This window comes from Sinocyclocheilus anshuiensis, unplaced genomic scaffold (genome assembly GCF_001515605.1).
Source record: "Sinocyclocheilus anshuiensis isolate Anshui unplaced genomic scaffold, SAMN03320099.WGS_v1.1 scaffold719, whole genome shotgun sequence".
NCBI lineage: Eukaryota > Metazoa > Chordata > Actinopteri > Cypriniformes > Cyprinidae > Sinocyclocheilus > Sinocyclocheilus anshuiensis.
In genome coordinates, this window is record NW_015552643.1 from 1,204,246 (window position 1) to 1,221,883 (window position 17,638).

Sequence of the window (17,638 nt, forward strand, 5' to 3'; positions counted from 1 at the left end):
CCAACCAATATCCATTATATTACAGAAATAAAATAAACAAATTATTTGCTTCAATTAGAGGCTAAGTTTATTTCTTTGTTTGTTTTTTTGTGTGTTTTTTTTATTCTCAGGTCGAGAATCCAAACGTTTTGTTTTTTTGTTTTTATTCTGAACAAGTTATTGAAGTATTCAAACATTTAGTGTTTTGTTGATTTGTTTTAGTTGAAATTTGTTTGGTTTAGTTTTGTTTTGATTTATTTTATTTTTATGTATTCTGAAGAATTAATTCAGTTAAATATCCAACCATTTAATAGCAAATTGTGGTGTTTTATCAGGCTTTAATATTGAATTGCTTTACTGATGGAGGCTTTTTTATGTAGGGCTTTAATCTGTGTCTGTGTAAAATACATTTTTTATTTCTCCTCGGAGATGCTTCCATTTCTCATGGCCATAAAGCTGCTACATTTAACCAGCATGTGAAATGGAAAAGTTGAGAACGCAATGGAGAGAGAGAGAGAAACGCCCACACCCCACCATTTCTCTTCGAGTTATTGGTGTATTGAATTGTGACAGAGCTAAAGCGCCCATATTGACTGATGTGACATTTACCTGTGGAGATTTGAAAGGGTCAGATCATTATTACAGTGTGGCCTTAGACATCCATAAGAACAAAAAAAAAGCAATGAACAACATGCAAAAATGTGCTAAACCTAATGACCCATGACATATGAAGCAGAAAAACAGAATTGATTATTTGACCATGATAGTTTTGTGTGTGCTTGTGTGTTTCAGACAGCAGGATCTGTTTCATGTGCTCACAGCATATTCTGTATATAACACGGTGAGTAAAATATGCCCACAAATATTGCCATGTTGATTCCAGTTGACGTCACAATACTGAATTAAAATGCTACCTCAGTAGCAATCATTTTTATGAGTATGTGCATGCGCTTGATTTATGTGTGGAAAGAACCTGCACACTATGGATTCTCTCTCTTCTGTGTGTGTGTGTGTGTGTGTGTAGGAGGTGGGCTATTGTCAGGGCATGAGTCAGATCACTGCTCTGTTACTCATCTATATGAATGAGGAAGATGCTTTCTGGGCATTGGTCAAACTGCTGTCTGGACAGAAACACGCCATGCATGGTACACACACACACTTTTACTCATTCTAGAACAGTGGTGTTCAACTGGTGTTGAGTAGTAGTAGTTGTTGTAATAACGGTGTCCGCGGGGTCTTAAAAAGTATTAAAAGTTGATCAATCAATTTAGAGAAAATTAAGGCCCTTAATAAGTATTAAAGTCTTAAATGCCATTTTCCAAGGTATTAAATCTTGTATCATCTTTTCATTATGTATATTTGTCCGAATAGTGGGGTTCTGTGTAGTTTATTTATAGACGTCATGTGTTACGGCGCTCACTGACTGACTGCGCTCTTTAAATGCGTGATAGCGCGGGGCTTGTTGATCCCGCTCTCGCTGAATTTCTAACCATTACCGCATGCTCCCATCCGCTCCCGAGATTTTTGTGTCTGCTCCCGCAAACATTCCGATTGTATATAATTTTTGCGCAACAGGGCACCGCTATCAATATGTGGGGTATTTGTACTTATCTTACGATAAAAGATATTTGTCAATGAGCTCGGGATCTGTTGAGGAGCAAATCCTCCAACATCTTGTCAGTTATCTCTCCTTACTTTTGACCCATGATCAGTCAGATCTGACTTCTGCAGCTCGTGTTGGATGCAGGGTTGTTGTTGTTTTTTTCCTATCTCTCTTTACTTTTGACCCCGTGATCAGTCAAATCTGACTTCTGCAGCTGGTGTTGGATGCAGGGTTGTTGTTTTTTTTCACACGGAATTGGGCTGCTTTTAAACTGTTGCCATGGGTTGATTTTCCCCAGTGGGTTAAAGGTTTGAAATATTGCATAAAATACAAATGTTTTGGGCCACACTAGTAGGAAGCATTTGAGCTATGTTTATGATAAATGTGCATAAAAGTGACTGTAAAATATGTATTTTAGGGATGGAAATTACATTTTTATATTTGGGATATGGTAATTGCGCTACTTTGGGCTGGTTTTTTTACTGGCATGGGCTTGGGATGTACAATTAAAATGATGTAATAGTTGTGATCATTATTTTACCTTCCATAATCATACAGACACGATCAGGTGCAGTACTGACACTCTGTCAAGTCTGCATCAAATCAAGCACTCTGTAATCACAGGTAAACAGGTCTGATCAGTCAGATGTTTGTCATGAGAAGTGTTCCACAAAACAGCTATGGTTTGCAGACAGGTATAAGTGTTGATGTGACAAATACATCTTTTGAATATACCGTGTGAACTCATTGTCCCGTTAGCTCGGAGAGCTTTATTTTCCCTCCTCAATAAGTTTTGTCAGTTTTGTTTATTGGTCTAATTCTTGCTTCTTGGGTTGCATTGGTTAGTCACTCAATTAATTATCTTGTGCTTCGTTACCCCTTCTGAATTATGTTGTATTGATAAGGAGTTATCACAAAGTAAGTCTGTTTAGTTGTGCTATCTTACAATCAATATATAGTAAATGTAAGTTAAAGTGTCGCCGATGTAACCGGTTAAAACTTGGACTGGCAATGAGATCTTAAAATGTATGGAAAGAGTCTTAAAAAAGGTCGTAAAAGGTATTAAATTTAACTCCATGATTCCTGTATATACCCTGAATAATAATAATAATAATAGATATTTAGAAATGGCAAAATGCAAGTTTTATAAGGGAAAAGAAAATGCTTGCTTTATTAGTATGATTATTCATTTTTTATAAATTGAGATGGTGATTTATTTAATTAAATAAATATATGAAATGAGCTATGCAGTTCGTAGTATCATTAATTCATTTGTATTTCACATTTTTATTTACTGTGTTGAGTCACCACTTGATGTCCAAAGCAAAATGAGCAAAACCACTGAGCTACAAACATTCATTTCATGTTCTGTATATTGCAAACATGCACTTCACATATGATTTTTGTTCTAAATTGAAAAATGTTGTGTTTGTCTAGGTTTCTTTATACCAGGGTTCCCTAAACTCATGCGCTTCCAGGAGCATCATGACTGGATCCTGCAGAAGATGATGCCTAAGCTCAAACAACATCTAGTAAGACACAAACGCCTCCAAAACATCATGTACTACATTCAAAACGTGGGACATCTGAACTTTAAACCACTTCACTTGTAATACTTCACGGTACACATTACTTGCATCTAAGACTTTTTTAATAGTGTTGATATTAATTTTGTCCTGCGTGTCCTAAATTCAAATTTTCACAATGTCTGAAAAGCTTCATATCCAGTCTTATTTTTGCCCTATATTCCATAATTTCTGGCCTGTAATCTTTATTTGTCAGCATAATGGTGTCTTTTTTCAAATAAACTCGAGCAGCTGGCCAACGCTGAGCGCTGATGTAACAAAGAATTCACAAAGAAATGTCAGCCTGGGATTCATTAAAGGGCAGAGTAATTAATAAAAGGCAATATTAATAAATAATGTGATGGATTAATTAATGAATTATTTGTGTGAGAGAGACAGTCTTTGATGTGAATGGATTAGAAAGAGGATAAAAGAGCTAACGATAAGCTCTCACTCAATAAAGTGAGAGTGTGTGTGTGTGTGAGAGAGAGAGAGAGAGAGAGAGAGAGAGAGAGAGAGAGAGAGAACATATGGCTTTGTTCCAAATAGTATGCAGTACAACCATAGTACTTGCACTGTTTTTGCAGTATGTACACTGTGCACAATATGTGAATCTTCTGCATGCATAGGATACCTGGATGACCTACATTTGCAGTATATAGCTATAAAGCTCACAGTGTGCTCTTAGTTTTAGAATGATGAACAAGTAGCATGTTTTTCCCCTTAATTATTTGATCGCATTGCCAAAAGCCAAAAGTTACTCTTTTTTTTTTTTACATATAAGATTATAAGGAAATGTATATACATATATATGTATATATAATTGCATTTTTTTTTCACATAGTTTAAAATAAGTACATAATGTGGCATATGTAGTACACTAGTATGTAGCCTATAGTGTATATATATATGTGTGAATGAATAAAATGTGTTTTTTATGTGTGTTTTGATGTAATTCCCATACAATACCTGTCCCTTTGCTGCCCTCTACAGGATAATCAAGAGGTGTACACCAGCCTGTACACTATGAAATGGTTTTTTCAGTGTTTCTTGGATCGGGTATGCACTCTTTAAATGTTATTTCAGTAAATCCAAGCATATTATTATGTTGCATTATTATCTGTTGTTCATTGTGAATCCTTACTAATTTGACTGCATTAATGTGTGTTTTATTGAATAGACTCCATTCACACTTACATTGAGAATATGGGACATCTATATTCTGGAAGGAGAGCGAGTTCTGACTGCAATGTCCTACACCATCCTCAAACTCCACAAAAGTAATAACTCCGATATTATACAGATAAATACAGATTATTCATAAATACAAATGGATGATCAATGTGCAAAATAAACCCTGAAAGGACTTGATCAGGATAGACTATAATAATTGTAATTAGCTATAATTAGTGTATGATTCTTCTTAGAATTCAGAGACTTTGAGTTTCCCATTCTAGTTGTAACTACTTGTATGCTCATCGCTCTATGTGTGTTTGTGTGTTAGAAACCCTCTTGAAGTTGTCCATGGAGGAGCTTGTAAAGTTTCTGCAGGTGACTCTGTCAAAGGATTTCTTTTTTGAGGATGACTTTGTGATAGAGCAGCTTCAACACTCCATGTCTGAACTCAGACGATCTAAACTGGATCTGCCACTTCCAGGTACTTTAAACACACACATGCACTGAAATCATAAAATGGGCTGTGTGTCACCACCCATAGAGGGACACATCCTACTGCACACACCGTCTCCTGGTAATCTCTGACTCTGTTCCTTTATCTCATGCACAAACACACACACACAGAGACACTCATTCACTGCTGCTATGTACTGTTTGTCTAATCTGCATTCTCTCCCTTTCGCTTCAAACATAGCCCCTGCTTACACTAGTGGGTCTGGGAAAGGGGGGCGCCAACCCTCCTACAAAACCAACCGGTGGGCAAAAACGCACTGACTACTTTATCTGTCAATCAACCAACCATTCGTTCGTGTACCCCCACTACACACACGTCCCTTTCCCCTCGTTTGTTTCTCTGTCTTTCACAAAACCTGGATTTTGGGGGGGGTTCATTTATTTCAAATGTTTGTTTCGGGAATGTCACAAAAATGTGCTGTGGGATACTGTATGTTAGAAACATGTAAAAGGACAGTTATAATGGATACATTTAACTTAAGCAAATAAAAAACACACTTGTCAGTAGATAAAAGTGTCCAAAATTAACTTTTTGCCACATCTGCCAGTGGCAAATTAATTAAGTAGATGATGAGAATCGAGAACCCATAGATATTTCTTATTGCCCTTGAAACTTTTTTTTTTTTTTTATATATATATATATATATATATAGGGGCTGGGCAATATAGCTAAAAAATGTATCAACGATATAATGTTTCATATCGTTCGGTATTGATAATTATTGACATTTTTTTATAACCTTTTTTAAAACAAAGAGCAATAGATTTTTTTTTTTACATTTAACCACTGTATTTTTAAATTAACTCAATTTATTGAGACAAACAACAAATATTTTTTTGTTTTAACAGTCAAAAACAAAATAAAAATTAAACAAATATCTAATTTCTAATGTTTTATATGCAGATTAAATAGGTTAAACTTTTGGCTTGTCTCCCGAGGCCACAGGAGGGCGCAATGAGCAAAATAATGCAGCACATTGAATTGTCAACTTAAGTAACTGTCTATAAAAAAAAAAAGTGCATTAAGTCTAAAAGAACTCATATAAATCAAATATAATTTTGTAAATTGCATAACCAATTATGAACAAAACAGCATCACGTATTTATGCATTGCTTAATACAAAGAGCCGAATCGCCCATCACACAAATTGCCTTATAAAAACATATGAGACGCAGTGAAAAGGAAAAAACCTCCACACAAATGTGTGACGTGTTTTCTAAAAGTTGAAACTGTTTTAACTTTGCATGGCTTTCTATACATCCCTTGTGTGAGACGCAAGTGCAGCAGTCATATTTATCCATCTAAAAAATGCGCTGAATATGCGTTCTGTGTGAATTGCTTGGTTTCGGTTTTTGTGTGAATGGCTTGGTTTCGGTTTTAACCTAATCAAGATCTTTCCCGCATTGAGCTTCTATGTTTCTCTAATATTTTGAATGAATAACGCAGCAACTGCGCGTCTCGTGGGCTAGACTAACAAAACATTAAACTACAACGTCACTTACATCATCATCACCGCATATCGTGCTCCACTGATGACGCTGCACATCTAATGTTGGATTGTACTATTTTTGCATTCAAATGCAACTGTTTATTTTAAATTCGACTAATATTAATTCTTTACTCACAATCTCCTCATCACAGGCAGGCACAGCACTCATGTTCGTGTTTGTGTGTGCTGTCTGCGTCACTCATAGCACGTGCCTATATCGTGCACTATATCGAACATTTTTTATATCGTTATCGAAGAAGGTGTACCATCGATACCGTTTTATCGCCCAGGCCTACTACATCGTCATAGTTGCTCTCCCAACACAAAGACTGTTAATAATAATAATAATAATTGTTTCCAAAGATACCTAATGTTGGCCAGGCATGTGTCCTTCATGAAAAAAGTCCCAGTATGTGACAAACTTGTGATATAAAAATAATCTAAGCTGACAGAAAAGCTGATAATAAATGCACTTAGATTTAATTCACTGCCAAAAATGAGCAATAAAAATATTTTTAACATGGGTATTTTTGTATGATAGAGTATTGTATCATTAGCTTAGCAACATGCTAAATATTGAAATCAATTCTGAGTCAAGTCTTCTGTTCGATTTGCATGAGAAACCATGAACAACGAGTCTTGATTTAAACCGTACATGCCATTCATTTGGTCAGCTTGGCAAATCTTAATTTTGGACCCAACATATGAAAACCAGCACCTTTGGAAGTGTTCACGGGTTTGTGTGTCTTTGACGTTTGCGTTCCTCAAGCCCCTTCTCAATGCACACCAATATCCGCTCTAACCATCAGTATCTGTTTGTAAACGTTCATCATTCCCTTGACGTTTTCTTCAGTTTCCTTCACTGCGAACGTGAATATTGTGCACATGCTGTGTGTTCCAAAATGTTACCTAACACATTTTTTCTCCACGTGGTTTATGTGTTCACAGTCAGTCTTGAACTGTAAGTGTTGTGATAATATTTTCATTTATATTTTTAGCTTTTTGACTCCTCAGTGTTCCCAATCTGAGCTTTGATTTGACACCAGCCGTGGATGTTTGTGGTTTGATTTTATTTGAACGAAGTGTCGACTGTAACTCTTGTTTTATTTGGCAGTTTGGTTCTTCTAAAAGACATTCAGCTGCACGAGTCTTGCACTTCAGTGTTTGTTTATATTCTGATGGTTTAAAGCAGGGGTCTCCAAACTCGGTCCTGGAGGGCCAGTGTCCTGCAGAGTTTAGCTACAATTTCCCTCAACACACCTGCCTATAAGTTTCTAGCATGCCTAGTACCTTGGCTGTATCCGAAATTGCCCCCTATACCCTCATTCACTATTCCCTATAGGTCACTAATTTAGCTTACTTGAAGGAGTAAATGAAAATGAGCGAGTGAATTCAGACACTGAGTCAAGTCAAGTCACCTTTATTTATATAGCGCTTTTAACAATACAGATTGAGTGCACCGGAAGGACTGCTGCTTCTGCATAGTTTGTGCTCGCTGTTTAATAATAATTTAAACTGGGAAACTGGCAGCTCCAGTAGGAAGATTAAACGATTTATCTTGAACTCTGTCATGGAAATCATGTACAGTATAAACCCTAGTTAATTTAAAAACCCAATTCAATAATCAATTTACAATTAATTTATTCCTGTATTAATTACACTGTATTATGCCGTGGATGAGTCCTATGTAAAATGAATGGATGATTCTGCTGCAGGCGCCATCTTCTGGCGAGGTGCGGCAATTTATTCGGCACTCGACTCTCACAGTGCATTATGGGTATTCTCTAGCCATTGAGCATGCAATGGTTGTACACTCGCTTTTGCGGTGCATTGTGGGATTGAATGAGTGCACTCAAGAACGTCCACTATGGTTTCGGACACCACTACAAACGGCTGTCCCCTAAAATAGTGCCCTTGATAGTGCCCTATTTGGGGGCGATTTCGGAAACAGGCCTTGATTAGCTGGTTCAGGTGTGTTTAATTAGGGTTGGAGCCAAAATCTGCAGGACACTGTCCCTTCAGCACCGAGTTTGAAAACCCCTGGTTTAAAGACTCCATGAAATGCGGTTTTCCGGAAGAGAGCTATTGGTCAGAAATTTGTATGTGCAAGAGGAGTCATCAATGTTTTGATCTGTTTCAAATGAAAAGAGAGATTGCAAATTTTGAATGCAGATAAAGTTCGTATAAAGTTTCAGTTTCATGGGGTCTTTAATACTTGGCATTTCTGTCCAAATGTTAGCACTAATTGGTTGTTCCTCTATCACTTGTGCAGGTAAGGAGGATGAGTTTCCTAAGAAACCATTAGGTCAACTTCCTCCTGAGCCTCCAGGATTTGCGAATCATGTGGCTAATGGGCAGCCGGTCGGGAAGACAGTTGAGGGACTTCCCCCTCGTGGTTCGAGCCCTGCCGCAAGCGTCAGTAAACAAGCAGAGTCTGGTCCCGTCACTGATGGAACACCAGAGAAGTACCAAGAAAGTCGGCCACCCAGCTCCCTGGACAAGGTGCCTCATCCAGACAAAAGGGAGAGGGATGGACGAGGTGTGGACACTCAAAAGGAACGGGTCCCAACCCACAGCAGAGCAACAGCTGGTGGGAAGGTGCTGACCCAGAGCCAGGCGAATCACAACTCCAATGCTAGATCCAGCATGCGCAGGGACATTGGACCTCGTTGGGTCAAGCCTTCGGAGGGCAAACTGGAAGCAGTCAAGGCTGCAGCACTTCGGGAAAGCCAGTTGAGTCTAACTATGGGTGCTCCACCCTCGCCCAGCTCCCCAAATCCAGAGGAGGCCACCGGGGCACAGCGCCAACCCCGTTCACGAGCATTTGTTCCGGGCTCCAACCGCGCATCCAACGCCTCGCAATACGACAATGTCCCAGGACCAGATGGAGAGGTTATGGAGATTATAGAGCTTGAGAAACCGCCCTCTCGCCCCCCCTCCCGACCATATGTCGGACCTTCTTTGAGACAGGGCAGTCCCACCCGTCCCCCTAGTGATGGAACTGGCGTCTCTCCCTTTAGAATGCCTAAACAGAGCAAACCAGAACCCCGTGCACCTTTGCACTACCCACCCGGCATGACTCCTGTCTACTCTACCTACGTTTCAGATTCTCGGTCCGAGGACAGACTATACGGCCAGCCGTACACTGAGCAAATTTACGCAACTACGGGACGTGGCTCATCTAACCCTTCGCCAGAGAAAACACTGATGAACAACAGCTACTTAACCTACCGACGGCCACCCCCAAACATGCCCCCTCTCAGGATTGCTCCTGCCGAGCTTTTGTCCCAGATAGACAGTGTTGGCGAGGGCGGGTATTACATGCGACAACCCACCCGACTGATGGGCTCTCCTGCTTACCCGCCCACAGAACTGCGTTATGAGATGCACAGACGGAGAGAGGGCTGGTATGGGGACATGGAGGCGGGGCCTCCGCGATCTCCTGTGGGCCTACCTCGATCTCCCAGCTTCCAGAAAGCTCAGCTCTCTCCCATTCACCCCGTTCAGGAGTTTAACTTTGCTCCTGCAAATATCTCGGACGCTGTGCTCCATTTCAGAGGGCCCTACCAAGAGCACTCCGGCAGACAACAGCTCCCCCCGCTGTTTGGAGGAACGCACTACAGGCAGACGCAGGATGCCTTTGCAATGCAGGAGTCCATGCTGCTCTAAGAGGGACTGAGATAGAGGGATACACTGTATGAGTGATGGCTAGCAAGCAGTTTTGTGTTGGTTTAATACAGGGCTGTCCAAACTCGGTCCTGGAGGGCCGGTGTCCTGCAGAGTTTAACTCCAACCCTAATTAAACTCACCTGAAGCAGCTAATCAAGCTCTTACTAGGCATAGAAACTTCCAGTCAGGTGTGTTGAGGCAAGTTGGAGCTAAACTCTGCAGGACACCGGCCCTCCAGGACCGAGTTTGGACAGCCCTGGTTTAATGTTTTTGCGTTCTTTTTTGTTTGTTTGTTTGTTCGTTCGTTTGTCTGGCAAGCCTTACCACACAAGGGTTGCCATTTTCAGGCATTTGTACTGATCAAAGACTGACTGAAGAATTTACTATTGCTTTTGTTTGTACATTTTTTGTCCGTAAAATAACCATTAACTGCCGATGTGACTAATATAACAAAGCTTAAATGTGCAAAGAGAGATTTTTTGTTTGTTTGTTTCTTTGGTTAGCACACTGAGATATTTAAATAGAGGGTTATGGAGTGTCTTTTTCATATGGACAAACTCAGTTACTGATCAATTATCATCTATTTTTTTATGCTTTTCAGACATAAGCATACTTTAGAGGACACTTTATTCCTTGATTGTGAATATATTTTTTAAGAACAAAGATTTGTGTAGGTTAGATATGTATAGTACAAACAACTAACAGTGAATTTAATCACTGTTGGACAGAACATTTCAGTGCATCACTACAGTGTTCAAGTGAAAGTAAAAACCTTGTTTGTAAAGCTTGTTTTTTGAGGTTATATATAAAATGCAGGTATTTAATCTTAAGTTGAAAGGGAATTTTAGGGGGTATGTGCGTTCTCAAAATCTGTTGCACTGACCAGCAAGTAGATCTCATATTTTCAGTTCATCAAGGTAACAGATTAATAACTGATAAGACCAACTGAAACCAGAGCTTGATGAAAATTATGAAAGCTGCCTTGGATGTGGCAAGCAGAATATTACAACACTGTTTTACTGTCATTAGCAGAGAAGTCTGTAACAAAGGGTGAATTTAAGTAAATTGGGACAGTTAAAGTGGCTCAGTTTACCCAAATTCATCTGATAAATGTCTGTCTGTGATGCCCAGTGCAAATTATGCAAGTAGTTACTGAATCACAAATCTGTTCAATAATTCAATAATATGGCTGGTAGTTTGTAGCATGCAGCTGCTGTGTAAAGTTGGTTGTACCTGTGCTGTTACTCAGTGGAATTCTTTAAATAATCAACTTTTTTTTTTACAACAGATTATCGAATTTCAGTTTCACAAAAAGCACAGGTTTTACATGTTATAACACAATCAAGCTGTACATCTCATTGAATCTCATTGAAGATATGTTGGTAAATTTTCCAGTCCGTATTCCAAACGAGTAAACCCTTTTTGAACACATTTTATTTTAAATGCACACTTGTTTTGTATGGATGTATTTCAGGAAGGTTTAAGTGAGGTTGTTAAACATGATTTTTTTTTTTTGATTATCCATTTGCATGGAGCCTTTACCAGCATTGGTTCCTCCAACCACATGGACATTAGGTAGACCTGTGTTTATCATTTTATCATCTTACTTAACATTAATCACTAAACATTACTTGCCATGTACCTTGACTTATACCTTTTTTTTTTTTAATGGCCAACTTGACTTGATTATATGGCATGACAACACTACCAACTCATTTCACACATTGATTTATACACACCGGTATGTTTGCTACTGAATATGTAGCAGATGCATTATTTCCTAATACAACACACACTCCTTATGTATCCCTTTGTGATCTCATCTGCTATTCAGAATCATATCAATGCAAAAATAAAACATTTATTCTTTATGTCTTATCCATGGACAAGCAAGCTAATTTATTCTCTGCTCTAGCACCAAATTGTTTCCTTGTTCCAGGCTTGTCATTGCAGTATAATAAACTTGTTTAGCACACTTCATTTTGACAACATTCTATTTCAGATTGTTGAATTTAATATTTCTTTGTTAAACTACTAAATGCAACTTAATTATCAGCATTCCCCTTCTCTAATAAAACAACGTGGTGATTTAAAAAAAAAAAAAATTGGGCTGCCCTAATACAACACACACTCCTTATGTATCCCTTTGTGATCTCATCTGCTATTCAGAATCATATCAATGCAAAAATAAAACATTTATTCTTTATGTCTTATCCATGGACAAGCAAGCTAATTTATTCTCTGCTCTAGCACCAAATTGTTTCCTTGTTCCAGGCTTGTCATTGCAGTATAATAAACTTGTTTAGCACACTTCATTTTGACAACATTCTATTTCAGATTGTTGAATTTAATATTTCTTTGTTAAACTACTAAATGCAACTTAATTATCAGCATTCCCCTTCTCTAATAAAACAACGTGGTGATTTAAAAAAAAAAAAAAATGTGGCTGCCGTTTTGTTTGTGTGTGTGACAGTACGAAATATGTAGCTGTGTTCTGACATCTCATTTGTTTATATGCGAGTCGTTCAAATTATCATTTCATTTATCAAATCATAAAGACTGCAAAATATTTGGATGCATGATCTTCTTACAACCACCAGATGTCTCCTTCTGCTTAAACATATTGTGCAATTTGATACCCGAGATCTATTTCAAACTTAACAATTCATGAAGAAGTAGGTAAGGATGGTGCAGGATTTTACTCAGAACGGCGCTCAATATAAAAGTTGAATCTTCATTATATATATGACTTTATTGACTCTAGATTTAATGTTAATGCCATTGAACAAATGCAGACAATAAAGTGCAGGCCCAGATGGCAAAGCCTGTGTTTTTCACCCACTAGATTGTACATTTTGGTCAAAACCTTTTCGATTTAAGATGAAAAACTCAATAGCTTGATAAGGTCATGGTCTCAATTCTCAAGACAAACTTACTAATAAATAATGCTGCCATATGGAAACTCCTCATAGTTATTTTCAAAACACTGCATTGCGTTGACAACTATAGACAATATTTGTAACCTGGGCATGATGATAAGAGTGATTTATGTTTATTTTCTCATGATAAAGACAGCCTAGGCCATTGTTTCCAGTCCTCATGACTTCTTTGGCTCTGTCGAACATAGACATGGAAACTGTTCAAGTTAATTATCCAACTGTTTTATGGCGTTATTTTAATGACAAATGTCGAGAGCGCATTATTGTAGCGTACTGTTTCACTCATTTAGTATGAAAACAGTCAACGGCCCCGTGAGCCACATCAGGAAAAGTGAATTTCCTAAAAGCATAAGAACGCGAGACACAAGGTGTTGAAATGAAACTGTATGCGTCAACCTCTTTTTTTGGAACAAACAAAGAGGAAATGACTAGAGGAGAAGATTTTGCCTTCAGGTCACTGGAAACTATTTGTTGTCGAGTGTTTAAAATGGCATAATTCATGGGCGTCCTGTCAGTGTTCTGTAGAGGATTGATCTGTTGATTAATGCTGTCAAAATTTGTTGATGCAACCCATTGTTTATGAAGACTGACCTAAAAATGAGCCGACCAGTGGCCAAATAAAGAGCAAGACCAACCCAAATAAACAGAAATCAGATTTATTTGCTGGTCTAACTGGTCTAGATTTAGCTGATTTTTCTTTAAAGGGGTCATATGATGCGATTTCAAGTTTTCCTTTCTCTTCGGAGTGTTACAAGCTGATTGTGCATAGATAAGATCCCTGAAGTTGCAAAGACTAAAGTCTCAAAACCAAAGAGATATTCTTTATCAAAGTTAAGACTCTGCCACGCCCCCCTAAAACGGCTCGTTCTAACACGCCCCCACATATCTACCTCACTATGTGGAAATATTCGCCCAAATGTGCACGCAAAGAAAGAAGGCGTGGCAAAAATGTGAGATTTTGAAGAATTTCCTTTTAAAGTCTTTTACAAAGACCTGTGAAATGTGACATTTCATAGATACCATAACTGTAAATGACATTTAGTTTTATTGGTTTGTTTTTTTAAGCAAGGTACTATGTAACTATGTAACATACATAACTTCAAACCTCTTGTCAAATGTGGATGTGTACAGACACATACCGGTGAACACCTCCAGACGTCTGAGCACACGTATAACCACATGCATGAACACACTCTCGCACATGCAGCACAATATGAGACTAGATTGCAGCTGTCAGGACTAATGATGTGCAAGAGCTATTATGTGGGTTTTTACATTGAAACTGGAATTATAGGCTTGAATGGATACAGATTTTAAGATGGTGCAAGCAAACAAGTTACTAACCTACATTTAAACTCTTTAAACTGAGTTAAACTTACCTTCAAGGAAGTGCATGAACCATATCTGGAAACCAACTGTTTTGTTTTTTAACTGTATGTAACCACTTAACTTCCATGCAACAGCTTAGCAGTGTCCTAATAACTACCCAGAACACCTTAGCAACCATCCTGGCATCAATACAGTAACTTTCCACATGGACATTTCAGAAGATTTACAAGTTAGACAGTAAGATTAAATGCGCAGTCACATTAGTGAGATTTTGTGGGCCTGTCTCCCAGGTGTGTAGCGAATGTACGAACCATTTTTCAAACCAAAAGCTTTTTTTTTTTTTTTTGGTCAAAATCTGTCGTCTTAGCGCAAAAATCCTATTCAGATTACTGTATTTTGCACATGAAAATTTGCCAAACAAGAATAAAATGTTTTCACAAAAAAACATTTGCAAACTTTCCGTAAAATTTCACAGCCTAAAAATGGGTCCATTGCCTTTTGTCAAAAGCGTAGAAATGAATGAAGCGCATTTCACAAAGAAGTTACTTTGAAACCAAGCAGCTTTCTGTTGGTCAATGCACCAAATTTGTGAGACTAACTTGAACCTGTTGAATTTTTTTTTTTTCAACTTCATGCAAAAATCCCAATCGTGTGGAATCCCACTGAATTTTGCCCATGAAAATTCGCCAAACAAGGGTGAATGTGACCGCATTTTAAGAGTAAAGGTATGGTCACATTCGCGAAATTTTTGTGAAATTTCGTGTCCAAAAAAATGGGTCAATAGTGTAGCAATGTAGGCTGTGAAGCGTAGCTCATAAAGAAGTCGTTTTCAATCCAAGCAGCTTTTTTGTTGGTCAATGCACCAAATTTGCATCACAAACTTGAATCTGTTGCGAAATCTTTCACACTTGCGCAAAAATCCTAATCACATGGAATCCTATTGAAATAACTGGATTTTGCCCATGACAATTTACCAAACATGGTTAAATGTGACCACACTTTAAAAGTAAAGGTTTGGGTACGTTTGCAAAATTTTGGTGAAATTTTGTGGACAAAAATGGGTCCCATTGTCTATTGTCAATAGTTTAGCAATGAATGAAACGCAGTTCCCAAAGAAGTCATTTTCAAACCAAGCAGCTTTTTTTTGGTCAAGGTGCCCAATTTGCATCACCAACTTGAACCTTACGAAATCTTCACTCTCGCGCAAAAATCCCAATCGGGTGGAATCCTTTTGAAATGACTGGATTTTGCCCATAAAAATTCAGAACAAGGGTAAAAGTGGCCAAAAGTTTCAGTCACATTTATGAAATTTCAGTGACATTTAACTGGCAAAAAAAGGCTCCATTGTCAACAGTGTACCAATATATGAAGCACAGTTCACATAGAAGTCAATTTCAAATTTGAATCAACAACTTGAACCTGTTGCGAAATCTTTCACTCTCTTGCAAAAACCCCAATCGAGTGGAATCCTATTGAAATTAATGGATTTTGCCCATAAAAATACAGAACAAGGGTAAAAGTGGCCAAAAGTTTCAGTCACATTTGTGAAATTTCAGTGACATTTTACTGGCAAAAAAGGGCCCATTGTCAATAGTGTACCAATATATGAAGTCAGTCGCGTGGATTCTTTCTGAAAGATCTGGATTTCAACCATGTCTGTGACCGTACCTTAATGGTAGGCTACTGTTAAACATGTTTGTAGTGTTTCAGGAGATTATAGGTCAGTTAAAGGGGAATCCTTCTTCTGACATGACTCATGTATGATGACATATCATGTTTGTTATTTGTGTTTATGTTTTACGACAAAAATAGAGGCTGGAATTCAGGGCACCTTCCAACATTGGAAAAAAAAAAAAAGCAAATACTTGTGTCACTGGTTTTCTTTAAACGCATTGGTCTAGCTTAAGTTTGTTGATAAATGACCTTTTCCTTCTAGAGCGCTCTTTAGACATTTAAAGTTTGTTATCCTAGAAATGCAAACTGGACCAAGCTGAAGCACTCTTTTAGATCAGTGTAAAGAATAATGAGGCAATGCAAATGTCAAGTTTATTTGCAACTACACTGCGATGTATTTATGTGATCTTCTGGACAATATACACGTCTGTTTCTAATAATCTCACTAATGCGTAATTCTACAGTAGGAGAGTGTAAACTCAGCAGTAAAGAATGAGCTTCAAGTAACAGGTATGTAATTTATCTGGTTGTACTGTCGCCCCGAGGGACAGGAAGCTGGAGATGAGTGCTACACCTAAAATCTGACAGCAAAATTCAAGAGATTTTATTAGTCTAAAATGAAACCGTTTGGCTGCAAACCATTTTCCTTTCGTTCTTCTTTGTGTTGCTCTCTTATATGGTGTTTGCAAATATGTAAACATGTTGTTCATAGCAATTGTTCAAATTATGAATCTAGTTTTTATATATATATGTGTTTATGTTAACTTTTTTGATATATGATGTCCCTTTTTAACCATGCAGGATGTGATGTGACATCCAAACCATAATGGATGATTACCTTTGACCCATATTTTATGGCTGTCATGTCTATGTTTATATATATCTTTTATATCTGCATTGTTTTTAAGCTTAAGTTTTTCACTGAAAATAGTCAAACATATGGTGATTGGTCATTGTGACAGTCAGTAGCAGCAGAACATGCAAATTGGATTGGTCAAGAAGATGTCACGTAATACTGGAATATGCAAATCATTTTCAGGTAATACCTGTCGCTGTACGTGTACGATTTAAATTAAATGTAAATAGTAAACAGATTAATAAACAGTAGTTCACCAAATAATTTATGTTAAAGTGTCATTGATTCAGTGTGTGTGAATGAGCGCTCCGCCTCCTCTCGTTAGTCACTACAGCTGCACCAAACACACACAATTGGATTGGTCAAGAAGATGTCACGTAATACTGGAATATGCAAATCATTTTCAGGTAATACCTGTCGCTGTACGTGTACGATTTAAATTAAATGTAAATAGTAAACAGATTAATAAACAGTAGTTCACCAAATAATTTATGTTAAAGTGTCATTGATTCAGTGTGTGTGAATGAGCGCTCCGCCTCCTCTCATTAGTCACTACAGCTGCACCAAACACACACGACGCTGGAGTCGGTTAAACTCACTGCGGTATGGAACAAGATACCTTTATTTCATCAATGACACGAGCAGGACGACAACGTATGAACTTAATTAACATCATATTGTATAATATTCTGACAAGAGAGTAACCGAACAAACAGGAGAAGGACCTAAACCGTCTCAGAGAACGCACGAGAGGTAAAGCTGCTCGTTTACTCTCATTATTACTAAGTACAACGTCTAAAGTTGTTTGGTTCATTAGTAGTCTACCTTATGAAGTAATGCAGTTT

The 17,638-nt window shown here is 37.9% G+C and overlaps 2 protein-coding genes across 6 annotated transcripts in view; both read left to right on the plus strand.

Annotated features, from left to right (window-relative positions):
• usp6nl (USP6 N-terminal like) overlaps positions 1-10,120 on the plus strand; it is an 82,565-nt gene extending 72,445 nt beyond the window's left edge. For all 4 annotated transcript variants that reach the window (XM_016458501.1, XM_016458500.1, XM_016458503.1 and 1 more), the window contains 7 exons: positions 772-820; positions 1,004-1,124; positions 3,020-3,114; positions 4,141-4,206; positions 4,328-4,427; positions 4,652-4,804; positions 8,599-10,120. In XM_016458501.1, the coding sequence (XP_016313987.1) occupies positions 772-820; positions 1,004-1,124; positions 3,020-3,114; positions 4,141-4,206; positions 4,328-4,427; positions 4,652-4,804; positions 8,599-9,995 (1,981 nt within the window). In that variant the 3' untranslated portion in view covers positions 9,996-10,120. The remainder of the gene's footprint in view (positions 1-771; positions 821-1,003; positions 1,125-3,019; positions 3,115-4,140; positions 4,207-4,327; positions 4,428-4,651; positions 4,805-8,598) is intronic.
• Positions 10,121-17,182: 7,062 nt separating this feature from the next.
• LOC107666948 (carboxypeptidase M-like) overlaps positions 17,183-17,638 on the plus strand; it is a 67,494-nt gene continuing 67,038 nt past the window's right edge. Inside the window, exons 1-2 of one of the 2 annotated variants that reach the window (XM_016458497.1) lie at positions 17,183-17,200; positions 17,343-17,546. The gene's annotated coding sequence lies outside the window, so the exon portion shown is untranslated. The other variant, XM_016458498.1, reaches the window with a different exon arrangement.